The sequence below is a fragment of the Anastrepha obliqua genome, chromosome 3, assembly GCF_027943255.1.
Source record: "Anastrepha obliqua isolate idAnaObli1 chromosome 3, idAnaObli1_1.0, whole genome shotgun sequence".
Lineage (NCBI taxonomy): Eukaryota > Metazoa > Arthropoda > Insecta > Diptera > Tephritidae > Anastrepha > Anastrepha obliqua.
In genome coordinates, this window is record NC_072894.1 from 73,013,601 (window position 1) to 73,027,753 (window position 14,153).

General features: G+C 33.3%; 1 protein-coding gene across 2 annotated transcripts in view; it reads right to left on the bottom strand.

Annotated features, from left to right (window-relative positions):
- Positions 1-10,446, bottom strand: part of LOC129242871 (multidrug resistance protein homolog 65) — a 26,271-nt gene extending 15,825 nt beyond the window's left edge. For both annotated transcript variants that reach the window (XM_054879765.1, XM_054879764.1), the window contains exons 1-8: positions 10,082-10,446; positions 9,777-10,022; positions 8,616-8,787; positions 8,193-8,507; positions 5,793-6,249; positions 4,044-4,144; positions 2,002-2,383; positions 146-836 (exon numbers count right to left, since the gene is read on the bottom strand). In XM_054879765.1, the coding sequence (XP_054735740.1) occupies positions 146-836; positions 2,002-2,383; positions 4,044-4,144; positions 5,793-6,249; positions 8,193-8,507; positions 8,616-8,787; positions 9,777-10,022; positions 10,082-10,380 (2,663 nt within the window). In that variant the 5' untranslated portion in view covers positions 10,381-10,446. The remainder of the gene's footprint in view (positions 1-145; positions 837-2,001; positions 2,384-4,043; positions 4,145-5,792; positions 6,250-8,192; positions 8,508-8,615; positions 8,788-9,776; positions 10,023-10,081) is intronic.
- Between the last annotated feature and the right edge of the window lie 3,707 nt (positions 10,447-14,153).

The window sequence follows — 14,153 nt, forward strand, 5'->3', positions numbered from 1 at the left end:
GGTCGACATGCATTTTGTAATTTAAAAAAAAAACCGCACTATTTCAAAACCGCATAAAAAAAAGCCGCATAAAAACAGAACCTACTGTATATATATAATCCATGCATATATTTATAAGGATTTATATTTATAAATAATAACGTACTTTGATTCAAATATGATGGATCCCACTATGATTGGACAAGCGCACATACACACCAGAGCCAGCTTCCATGAAAAATAAAGCGATAACGTCAATGCAATAACGAAATTGGAAAACGCTTGCAGTAAGCCGCTCAATGGATAGCCAATGGCTCCCTGTACACCAGAAGCATCTCCAGTTAATCTTGCTGAGAGTGCACCAACTGAGTTGCCTTCTTCATCAAACCAGCCAATCTCCTGACGCATTATAGCTGTAAATGTCATTGAGCGTATTCGTGTAGTTAACCATACGCCCGCATAGTTAAATAAATACGTTTGCAGAAAAGAACCGATTCCAGTTAATACGCCCAATATTAAGCAATAGATTGATAGGAGTGAAGTGCGATGAAGCGCAACTTCTTCATCTGGTTGTGCCAAAGCGGCGTAAAATTCTCCAAAGATTACTGAAAATGCAGGATAGGTAAAACCAAACGCTATTGCGCATACCGCGCCAAATAATAGCATACACCATTCAGGGCGGGCTAATTTTAATATGCGTTTAAATGTTATGAAAAAATTTCCTCCAGAGGCTTCTTCTTTCGGTGCATTTTCTTTGCTCTTCGTATGTACTATTGGTTGCTCATTTGAAATGTGATTCTTTTCCATATTAATTAAATCTGTTTCGAAAGACTTGTCAATAGAGTTTAGATTGATTTCTGAAAAAGGGGGAAAAATGTACGATTTAAATTTACACAAAATCGAAAAATGTTGAAAAAGTTAACTTCGCTAGAGCAACGAAAACATTGTTTGTATTTTGTTTTGCAATTTGGTAGCTCGATTGTAAAAATTTCAATGAGAATGTAAACAAATAAATAAGAAAACAACAAAGAAGCAGGGCAGTTTGACATTCAAATCAGCAAATCGCGTCAAAATGAAAATCCAGCTGCACAGCGAAGTCACCTTGTGTGTATACGTTATTATAAGATATCAGGCCTATTCAATCCGCACACTATTAATGTGGTGAAAATAATTTCCCCTTGAAGGTGTAAACCTAAGTAAAGTTAAAGTTCTCTAAAATAAATATGTATTTATATACAATAGTATATAAATAATTCTTTGGCCACAATTATTTTTGCTAATATGTGCATTAGACCGTACCACCTTATAAGAAAAAAAGTGTGCCGTACACCCCTGAGCCTGAAGTATTTCTGAAAGACAATTTTGAAAAAAAATTTTTGACTGATCTTCGTTATATCTTCGGACCATTAATCGGATTTTTATAAATATCTCGGCTTTAGAGCCACATAATGTGTCCCAATAAACTTGTAAACCATAGCTGCAACAATGCACCAAAAATTCAAAATCGGTTCCGTGATTTCAGAGTCCATAGAGCACTCACAAATATACAAACATTATCCTCTTATGTATGATATATGTATGTATTTCTTTTAAAATAAATATAGATAATCTAAAGAAACTTTGAAGTAACTCTAAACATCACTACATGGCGGAAATCAATGCAGAGTGACGTATGTAGTTAAAGAAAGTCCAGATATGGTATTTTATCCACTTTGAATTGATCGGACTGGCTTAGGCATGAGGATCTAAAGGCGAAGCTTGTCATGTATCCTGTTCCAACATCCATTTTTGAGCCATTAGTGAAGATTTCAATATCATTATCATATGGAATGATTATTATATAGCAAAAGAGGCTGGATGATCCTCTCAGGACCGCCTTCGTTGAAATTCGTTAGGAAAATATGGTATATTTAAAATGTATACTTGTTTTGTATAGTTTTGAAACTTTTAATCGTGGTCACCACCAGTCATGCAAATACTTTTCAAGAATATTATTTTTCTAAACTCGTACATTATACTTACTTTTATCTTCAGCAGTAGTTTCTTCAGTAGCATCAGCTATATTGATATCCCCTGCGCGTACCATATTGTAATACATTCCTTTTAATGTCATGAGATCGTCGTGTGATCCCTCTTCGAAAACTTTACCTTCATGTAAGAAAACTATTTTATCTGCTCCTCGAATTGCTGATAACCGATGAGAAACCACAATTGTCGTACGGCCTTTACTAACTAAATCCAGTGCTTTTTGAATATCCTTTTCGGAATGATAATCTAAAGCAGATGTTGCTTCGTCTAGCAGTAAAATTTTAGGATCCTGGATAAGAGCACGGGCAATAGCAATGCGTTGTTTTTGGCCACCAGACAGTTGAGATCCTTTTTCGCCTATAACAGTGAGGTAACTCTAAATATTAATGAAAAAGGCAAATTTTAGATCTCGGAGTATTTAATCTTATACGGCACATTCTGTAATTTACTCCCGAGCGAATTTTGAAGCAAATGCCAAAAACTTTTACTGAAATTCACTCGAAAGTGAATTACACAACCTACCCAAGAGTAATAATAAATGTTAAATCATCAAAATCAAAATCGGACTTTAATTTGAGACTGAAAATCTAATCAAAGATCCACCTTAAATTGTATATACATATATTTTACCATGCTGATTTAAAATGTGGGTATCTGCTTTCGAAGTCAAACCAAGTAATTAAACAAAATGCGTTGTCATAGTCTATCCAATGCATGCTTTTTGTGTAAATGAAAACACCAGTTTTAGATTCAGATGCCCTCTTTTTTATTTATGTAAAAAACTTTAATTTTTAATTAAATGTGTACGATACGGGTAATTCTCGATTGTAAAATTTACGAGAAAACCTGTTCAAAAGCCACATCTGCGCAGGTATGTTATTTTAGCAGTAAGAAAGCCTGAGGCTTCATTTAGGAGACTGAGTAGAATTGGTCTTCACCATTTAAACAGCGAAGAATTTCTATTTTTTAAGAGTCTATTCATTCAATCGTTTATATCCTCTACAGAAATAAAGCTTATGCGTGAGACTCAGTCAAAAAATAAGCAAAAGAAAATTGTTTCATATGAAACTTACTTTGAAGTTTAAAAGAATTTTGAAAAATTTTTTAAATTGCGGTAGTTACGACAATTTAATAGCTGCGAATCTGCCAGATGAACTTTAATATAATAAAAATACATTTACAGTTTTAAAATCATAATAAACGCAGTTTCATATAATATTTTGAGTTTAAATTAAGACATTTTCAAACTAAACGAAACATTTTTCAAATTAAATTAAACTACAATACTTTCAAATTCAGTGAAATTTAAATTAAATGGCAAAAAACAGCAACAATAAAAAATTATACATAGTAAAAAAATTTCATAATAAAAATATATTACCTACATATATACAAGGCGGCCACCGTAGCCGAATGGGTTGGTGCGTGACTACCATTCGGAATGTAGAGAGAGAACGTAGGTTCGAATCTCGGTGAAACACCAAAATAAAGAAAAACATTTTATTTAGATATTTTTTTTATGAGGAGCATTTTCATGGCAGAAATACACTCGGAGGTTTGCCATTGCCTGCCGAAAAAAATTTTTCTTAATGTTTGTGTTTCACCGAGATTCAAACCTACCAAAGAAACCTCCAGAGAGGACGGATTCCGAATAGTAGTCAACCCATGGTGAGACAAAAAATATGTTTAAGAATTTCAAAGTTCTCTTCACCGTGGTTTTGTGCCACAAATCATACGCAAGTATTTGATTAGAATGTATGTATGTACATACTAACAATGCATGTGAATATTACATGATTGACAGAAAAAACCTAGCTCATGCACACTCACGCCTACAAAACTTAAAGTTTACACGTAAAAAGCGTGTTATGTTGAAAAGCATTCGCATTTTGAAATACAATACCAGATATAAAATTATACCAGTCGTTTGCACGGGTATAAAGAACTGATTAGTCTCAAATAAGAGTAAACAGCAAGCAATGATTTTAAAAAATATATAGAAGCAGTTTGTATAAGACAAACGCTTTATTATTCACCTCGGGCAAACTGCATATAAAATCATGCACACCAGTTGTCTTGGCAGCAGCTTCTATTTCTCGTTGTGTTGCATTTGTTTTTCCATAACTAATATTGTCAGCTAGAAATAAAAGAAAAAAAAGTATTTTTGTAATAGGGTATTCATCTAATCGTCTAAATTTACGAAACGCTGAAATTTAAACCATTTAAACGCACTATTATTTGAACACACCTAGAGAAAAATTTGTGTAATTTCTTTAGGCAGCGTTGCTTTCTTCCTTCGCTTAAATTTACACATTGAAATCGTCAATATGAACTTGTATTACTAAAAATTGACAGGAAAATATTCTAATAATCATAAAATTTTCATACATATTCCATTTAAGAGTGACTTTTACTTAAGTACATATATACATTTGAGTATATAAGAAAGCAGCTTTTCATTCGATGCAAAACCGATTTTAACTTTTATTTATGAGGCTCTTTTGAAAAGTTCGTGCGAAATCAGAGAGATGGCTTCACTGACGCGTGCGAGGCTGTGTTTAATTATTTCTATTCTATCTATTTATTTCTATTCGGTCTATTTCTTCGTGTTTGGCATTCGTTTGAATCGAGGAAGTTGAGCTATTTTGTTTTTCCATCACGACAATGCACCAGCTCGCGCCTCAGCAGATGTGTAATTCAAATAGGGTTCCAACTATTTTCGCATCCCCCCTATTGTCCAGATGTGGCTCGCTTGGATTCTACTATTTGTTTCCCAATTTGATGAAATGGCTGGCAGGAAAAAAATTTTATTCAAAAGAGGAGGTGATTGCAGGGACGAATGGCTATTTTTCAGACTTGGACAAATCCTATTATTCGGCAAGGATCAACGTTGGACGAGTTTTATAAGATTAAAAGGAGATTACGTCGAAAAATAAAAAGAGTTTACCCCACACAATTAAGTAGTTTTTTGCACGGACTTTTCAAACGACCCTCGTACACTATGATTTTTGCTAAAGCAACAAGCTATGGACAGCTTAAGAGGAAGCGTAATTCATATATGCTGAATTCAATAATCACTTCGAGTTGGGTAGATTGATGATAACCTAGGAAGTATCAGTTCAGTTTATATATCCACAGAATTTACCAGTTTTAACTTTACTTTATTTAAAAGCGTTACTGCAGTTAAAATACAAGAAATTATTAGATTTAAAATATTTTTGTTGCCAGAACCTTTGCGCATGTCAATTTTTGAGAGATAATTATCGGATATAAAATTTGCAAAGAATAGTCAATTATTCACTCTAAATTATTCGTTCTGTAATAGTTCGAATTCAAAATTTCTGAAAAGTTTTTTGGGACAGTTGACTAAAAAGAATGTCCAAGCATAATACTACTTGTTATATTTGATTAATTAGTTTTATTATTTGCAACGTTTAAATTCTAAAGATAATTTTCTTGTTTGTTTAAATTGCAGCTAGCAATTAACTGTTTTCGTGCTTCTATTATCGACCGTAAAAATTGATCAAGCGGGAATTTTGAACATTTATTTACATTACCACCATTAAAAATGGTTTACTATGATAAGATGAAAAGGATTTCTTGAAGTTTCTAGTAAAATGTTTCCAAATTGTTTGCAACTTACATTTAAAATTTAATAACCTGAATATGTGAACATATGCTATAAATAAGTGAAGCGCTAAACAAATGAAAATTTAATTATAAAGTATGTTTTCTCTCGAATGAGAAAGTATAAATAAGTTTCTTAAACTGTGTGCCATACTCACCAATGGTTCCTTGAAATAATACTGGTTCTTGGCCTACCACAGCAATGTTGGATCTCAACCAATGAATGTTGTATTTTCTTATATCCAACCCATCTAATGTTATTGAGCCAAAAATTGGATCATAGAAGCGTTGCAACAGTTGAATGCAAGTTGATTTTCCACAACCAGATGAGCCAACAAGGGCAACAGTCTGGCCTTTATTTACTTTTAAATTGATGCCTCGATGAATAATCACATCTGGTCGCGAAGGATAGCGAAAGAATACATCTTTAAATTCAATTTCTCCTCGCAGTCCGTAGTTGATTAATTTTCCGTCACTGGATAAGGGATCAATTTTTGATTTGGTATCGATCACTTTGAAAATATTAGTTGCAGAACCACGGGCTATAGAAAAGGATTCCAAAAATGGTGCAGTGCGTGCGATATTGTCGGCTCCAACGATAATTCCAAAAAATGCCTAAACAATTTTAAAAGGTCAGATTATACGAGTGTACTGTACTTCTCATATTAGTTTCATGCAAAATGGCGTTCAGTTTTATGTATTGTGAAATTCAAAAAAATGGGTTTTTACCTAAAAATCTTCCAGACAGAAATATAGTACACGCCATTAAGATATGTGTGAAGGAATGTCTCCATAGGAGAATGAGAGGAACCCACATTTACATTCTTTCAGATAGTGAGAGGGCTTTTAAGGCCGTTCTATTAAAGGTAATCACCTCAAAAATGGTTGAGTACCGCCTTCATCTTCTTAATACGTTAGGGAACTTCAATACAGTATTATTAGGTTGGGTTCCTGGGCATCAGAGATATGAGAAATATCAGCCATTTCGATCATTTGCCTAAAAATTGGCAAAAATGCCTCTAATTGGTATATGAGTGTAGCCTTTCTTTGAACTAAATAAGGAGACATTAACGAATTTCTTACAAAAAGGGAGGAGAGGAAAATCGTTGAACACAGGCGAAATTCTATCGGTCAGCGACAAGCAAAGCAATTCCTAACGCTGAACAGAGGAATTTCTGATAAACTACTTTCACTTAGCAGAGTAGACTCTATACTTTTAACTGGTTACTTTGTATGCCACTGTAGTCTGAGATATCACTTAACGAAATTGGTCTTTCAGATACCATTATCTGCTGATTTTGGGATATGCACACGTCAGGGTACCTAAGCAGGCTTTGCACAATAGATCTATTTTGATCGCAATGCGCAGAAGCCTAATAATAAAATGTATTCTGAAAGGCTATACTTATGCCCCATGATTCAATTATTAAAGGTTTGCTCACTAGTGACATTCGATTTTTGACACTCCCTTACAAAAGGTTGTATTAAGAAGGTGAATAAAGGGGAACAAATTAAATCCTTTTTGGTAAAAATGGTAGCAAAAAAGTATTTTTTTACTTAAATCAAAGCAAACAACGAACGGTTTAAATAATAAATTTTAATTAATATTTTAATTTAAATAATGGTATATTACAAATATAAGTTATTAGCGGAAGTTACCAAGTCTGATATTAAAAAAAAAGAAATTATTTCACTTAAACCAACTTTAATTTGTGAATTAATTTTTAAATTTAAAACCGATCACAAAGTTGCAAAGTTTCGCTAATATGAAACTATTTCGTTAAAAATAAATAAATAATTGGCGCCTACAATTCTGTTAGGTGCTTAGCCGAGATCCTCCTCCTATTTGTGACATGCGTGTTGTTGTTCCACAAATAGAGGGACCTACAGTTTTAGGCTGAATCCAAAAGGCGGATGGAAACAAGTTCCGTCAATACCAACTTTTTTATAATGAGGTCTGCAATGTTATCGATTGCGTCGGCACTATCCCATTATTCTCCCTGTCGTAACTCTTTGGGAAATGCTCTTTTCAAAACATGAATTCCTTCTAAATCACCACAACATAAGAAATAAAGCTTTTTAAATTCTCCTTTCATCGATCTCGGATTACCTCAATTACTCTATCATGTCCTGACTTAACCGGTATGTATTCCATGTCATACTACCATAGTCCTGGACATCCCGATAAAAACTCTCTAGCGGGTTGTTGCTCGTAAGCAGACCATTTTGAAAATGAAATGTTTTTTCTACAAATTTTACTTTTCCTCCCTTTTACTAAACATTTCTAAAGCTAGCAACCCAGTGTATTGCTAAGGGAGCTGATTTGTCAAGAGGGAACGAGAAAGCTGCTTACTAAGCTAACCTTTTATTATTGAAGCATGCTTATGCTCAGCATTTTATTTAAATATTTCAGACTTAGAAGCATTATGTACGTTAAAACTTTTTTCAAGAATTTTTTTATGGGAGAAATACGGTTGGAGATTTACAACAAAAAAGTTTTTTACTGAATTTAATGCTCAAACTACATGAAGTTTAATGCTATAGTGTGTTATACTTACTATCATTAAAATAGCGGGAGTGTATTCCTTATCTTCTACATTTCTATTGTCTATAATTAAGTTAACACCATACCAAAATGCTCCAGCACAAGAGAGAAAAAGCATTGACTTTAAAACTCCTTCACTGAAACCCGAGAATGCACCCTTCCTTTGACTTGCTTTTCGTGCAGGGACAAGATAGTTATCATAACGTTCCGACTCTTTCCTTTCTGCTCCAAATGCAACAACAGTCCGAATCGAAGTAAGAACTTCCTCAACAATGTTACCAGCTCCCGCGTATGACTCCTGCTCTCTTTTTGTCAGCTTACTTTGATACTAAGTTTTATATGTATATGTATGTGTTGTTATAAAATAAAAAAACTACATTAGCATAAATACTACGAAATTAAATGTAAAACGAGTTTAATTGGTAATTGTATTTACCTTGCCCACAAAGTAGTTCAAAACAATTACGATTGGTATATATGCACTAACTGCCAAAGTGAGCTTCCAGCCATAAGCAAATGATATGCAAACTGTTATGATGAATCCAAATATGAGGTATAAAAAGTGAGCTACTTTTTCAGATATCCCGTCTCTTACTTTCTCCACATCACTGAATGTTATAAAAAATACACAAAAAATAAATTCAGCTATATCATGAGCGTCATTGGGAAAAAATTTCACGGTGAATCTTTCCATTCGCCCAGAATTTCATCCGAAATATTCGAATTATTCGAACATAAGAATATCAACTCTGTCAACTACATGAAAAGTTGAAAATTATAGTAGATTACTTGACAATTTTGATAAAATTTAAAATGCAATATGTTGTTTTTGCGAGTTTTGCTTGCGGACGAAAGAAAATGTAGAACATCGGGCAGGAGAGAGCTGAGAGACAATTCTACAATTTTTCTGTTTCTGTATCTAAATACTATGTAAATTGAATATTTTCAGGTTTATGGAATATAAGAGGGTAAACAAAGAACTTTTAAATATTTGTTAGATGTGCCAACCACTTTATTACTACGCTACATCTACAGTACCCCACTACAAAATTTCCTATTCGGTCAATCGCTCAACATAGTGTTTCTACTATATGTAACATACATATATGTTTTTTTAAGAAGGATGAATACTGCAAGAGTATTTGTAAAGATTTTGAAGTTTACCTTGCACAATCATCCCTTCTGAAGTTTTGCTTGAACGACATCAGATGAACGGTGTAATTTTCGTAAATACCTTTACCCAAAACAAACAATGTCCGCCTTTTCCTACATCCTACTTAACAAACTTTATCTACTTAAGTTGTGGTTTTTATTGTTTTCTAATCAATATAAAAATAAATAACTTACGTGTTGAAATTATATTGTTTACCTCTCAAAACTAAGGGAAGAATTATTAAAAATGGTTACTATTGTCGCCCGAAATTTATATGTCCGATAAGGTAATTTACGTTCGAAAATTAAACATTTTCGGGTGAAATTCATATTAGGCTAAAAGTGAAAAGTAAAACTCATGATTAGGCTGATTGACAAACGTTAGCTTTAATAATTTGCACATTGTAAACAACATTACAAATAGACTGATAAGCGATCTACTCACTCTATTATTTGTTGCGTAAAGTTTTGCTTGGTGGCCATATCATGCCATTCAATATCCTGTCGTATAACTGTTTCAAATAGTATTTTACGCATGCGTGTAATTTGCCTCAATGCCACAATATTAAAAATATCAACCGATAAAACGCCTGATATGAACATAATTATTGATGCTAATGCCAAAAGAATTCCATACGATATTGAGTCATTATACAACTCCGACATATTCTCTTCTTTGGTTGCATTTGTACTGAAAATGAACTTGGCTATATTTATTGTTATTGTTGGGTATTGAAAACAAAAACTTACAGCATTTTACCACCACCGAATATGGGTAACGCATAGGTTTTGGAACTGGTGCCAATTTGCAATGATCGATCTACTAGCATTGCCGTGAATTCACTATAAACTATCACCACTGCTGGCAATGTAAGTGCTTTTACTATGGACATTACAAAGCCAATAAATAATAAAAAATTTTCAAATAGTGTTGAGAAGCGGTAAAGCTTATAAAAACTTAAGACTTTTTTGCTTTCATGATCCGACTCATCTGATCCTTCATCTAAAACTGTGGATGTTTGAAAATCATTGTCTTCCTTTTCATTCATTTTTTCGATATTACTTAGGACTGTCTTCGATAACTGATTCCAATTTCAATATTCAATTTGACGCAATATTCTGAAATTAAAAATAATAAACAACAACTATTATTTATTGTATTGGTAGGTACATAATAGATTATTTAGCAGGAAGAGCCAAACTCCAATTTTTAAATAGTATAATTTAATTTATAAAATAAATACATATAAATGGCGCTTACACCTTTTCTGGGTGTTTGGCCGAGCTCCTCCTCCTATTTGTGGTGAACGCCTCAATGTTTTTCCACAAATAAGCGCCCTGCAGTTGTACTATATGCTACCTCCGAACAGCAGATGGTTTTTTATGAGGAGCTTTTCCATGGCGGAAATAAGTGGTATAATTTGTCGCGTACATATTAAAACTTTGTATGTAAGCTTAACATTAGCGTTACACATTTATGGGCGATTAAAATTGAGCCTACAAATACGACCAAAATTAGCGTTTGTGTGCATTTTGAACGAGAGTTAAATTTGTTCATTATCGTGTTTGCCCAATTGGAATGAAATATTATATTTTATTTGACTTGTGGAAACCAAAAAAAACATGGTGAGAAAAAATTTAAATTTTTAATCATATATTTTTTAATCATACATTTTATATTTTTATAGTGTTATAGAGGCAACTTTTTCAGGCTGGAAAATGTACAAGAAGTCAGTATCATATCTGCGCTTTACACTTGGACAATGTTGGGAAATATACAAATTTATTTACCAAGTCAATCTTGTGTAGCTCAAAAAATGCGTTTAATTGAAAATAAGTAAAAATCATTTTTCTGACGAAACACATTTTCATCTCGGCGTAAACAAAGTACATCTGAGGGTCGTTAAACCCGCATGTGATTGTTGAGAAGCTAATAATATTTACATTCTCAGAAGTGATAGCTTGAAGTGATGGCCACATAGGCCCATTTTTCTTTGAAAATGCTGCTGGAAACGCCATTTCGGCCAACGGTGGGCGGTTCAGAGGCATGATAAACGACTTTTGGTTTCAGAGGATAGCATGCCATGTCACATAGCCCTTTTTCGCGCCAAGCTCGGTAATCATGTTAGCAGCGATCTCGGCGATGTCAATTGGTCACCTCGGAGCTGCCATTCGACGCAAACTCTAGACCTTTCTTGAGGGCCGTCGTGGCGGACCTATATTATGCGAACAATTCCATAATTCCTTCCAAGATTCAGGTCCTTAAAGCTAATCAACTTCAATATATAAAAATATGCAACAATCTTTAAAAAAAAAAAATATGTATATATATGTGAGAAGATAGCGAAAACAATTGTGTGTATACTCACTGAAAACTTAACTAAAAACTAAGTTGGAATTACATATGTAGCATGTGAATTAGGTTGATAAAACTTTGTTAATAGCAGATTTATCATTTTTTACTTCTACAAGTAATTTATTTAATAATCTTGTTCCATAGCTTTGTATAGATCTCCTATTTCTGTGTGGAATAAATGCATTCTGATGTTTCAGCAATTTCTTAGATAGATTATATGCAATGTTTGCTGTCCGAGAGAATTTTAAATTATGCTTTATGAAAGACGCCTAATATTTTTTTTTCGGTTTTGTAATCTCTTAGTGTTTCATCTGAGCATCGGTTCCAAATTGGATTGAAATAACAATAAAATAAACGCAAAGTAAATGTATTTTATGTATACATAGCAAGACGATTTTCAACAGTTTAAAGGTAGGTTTAATATATGGCAGTAGGCGTTTAGCTTTGCGTACACAGTAATCATTGGATAGTAAGCATCGTCATTGGACATACTAGGTAAATTTATTAATTTTTCATTCGTGAACTTTAAAATAAACTGTATGGGGTTTTTGCAAAATAATATACAGTAGGTTCTGTTTTTATGCGGCTTTTTTTTATGCGGTTTTGAAATAGTGCGGTTTTTTTTTAAATTACAAAATGCATGTCGACCTATGGGGAATTGTATATATAAACAAGATTCTAAACCAGCTAAGCAAAAACTCATCACAGATTGCATCAGAAATGCTAACCCTACAAGTATGGAAGATATATAAAGATATAATTTTCAAAGATACAATATTTTGTTTATGCGATTTTATTTAATTATTTCAGATTCATGCGGTCTATGGAACGTATCTATAGTAATAATATGGGACTAGTGCCCTTTTTTATGCGATTATTTCAGATTTATGCGGTTTTAGCATTTGAAACGTATCTATAGTTTTACTATAGAACTAGTAGCTTTTTTTATGCTGTTTTTTCTTTATGCTGTTTCTTGCGGAACGTATCTACCGCATAAAAACAGAACCTACTGTATATTAGTAGAAGTATCTAACGGTTGCATTCTTCGCCCTAGGTATAACAATTTTGTGGTTAATTGGCAATAAGCAATAATTAAATGTTGATCTTCGACCCCCGCCAGTCAGTACTTTTATTTAATTTGTCAAAATATAATATTTGTATACATATAAAAATAATAAATTAATAATAGCCTTCCTAACTCTATCAGCGTCAATGATATGGTATGAGGAATACCGTGTAGAAGATAGGTTTGCTCCTTAAAAAAATGTATCTTAACCGGCCACGACACACAAAATTTGTGGCTAAAATATTAAACCATTACAGATGAAAGATTTGAAAACCTATTTTCTACATCTAAAGCTCTTCGCTGTAGTGCGTTCTGATACGCGTGTATTTACACCTTCATTCGCAATCAATAACTTTTATATTCATCACACATTTCTCTTGTGAAGCACTCTGCAATTATTGAACTTTGACACTAATTTAAGTTAATTGAAGACAATCTACATTGCATAATGCTAAAAGAGTCAATGCATCAAATTTTCACTTGCCAGCTTGCAAATAAGACGAATAGAAATTTGTATACGTTACGAACGCTTCATAAAATATATTGCAAAAATGTATTTGTTGTTGTTGTAGAAGCAATACTAAACCCTGTCAGTGCAGTGTAAATCACCGGTAGTCTTCTTCTAACTTATCTAAAGGTAGGCCCAGGAAACTTGCTGTTGCGACAGGTTGGGTTCAGAGGGAGAGGGGTCTTACATGAGTGGGTGTGGTGGGGCATGTAAAAAGGTAGTTAGTGTCGTTTGGGGTGCCTTCACATGCTGGACATGTGTTTAGTATGTCGGGGTCAATTCAGGATAAGTAGAAGTTTAGCCTGCTACAATATCCAGAACGTAATTATGCCAAGCACATTCCCATGGCAGCCGGTTCTACGTTTCCGGAATGACTCTGGGTTTTTCGAGTCCAAGGGCTCTCACCCCAGTAAACGAGCCCCATACATATATGGGGAATGTTGCTGAAGTGACAGTCCTTGGCCGAATATGAATCCGGGTCGTACTGGTAAGGTAAAAAAAATATACTCGTATGTCCTGGTTATAAACATACAAGTACATATTTTTAGTAAACACCTGAGAACCACCGTTTCATAGAAAATTTAGGTACAGATTATAAATACAATTTTCATCATATATGAACCATATATTAGAATTTGAAAATATTTTACGAGATCTGAAATGTTTAATCAACGATTTCTCAATCTGTATGCCGAACTAATCGCACGGTAACTTTTAAAACTTGTGTCAGTGTTATTAAATGAAATTTAAATATTTAAATATTCGATGTAGGTTATATTTTTATATTTTACAACAAAATCATTCTCCAAAATAACTTTTTTAACTTCCCTGTAATTAAAACAAAAAACAAAAATTTGTAGTCGTAGAGAATAATTGGTCCGTACATCCTTTG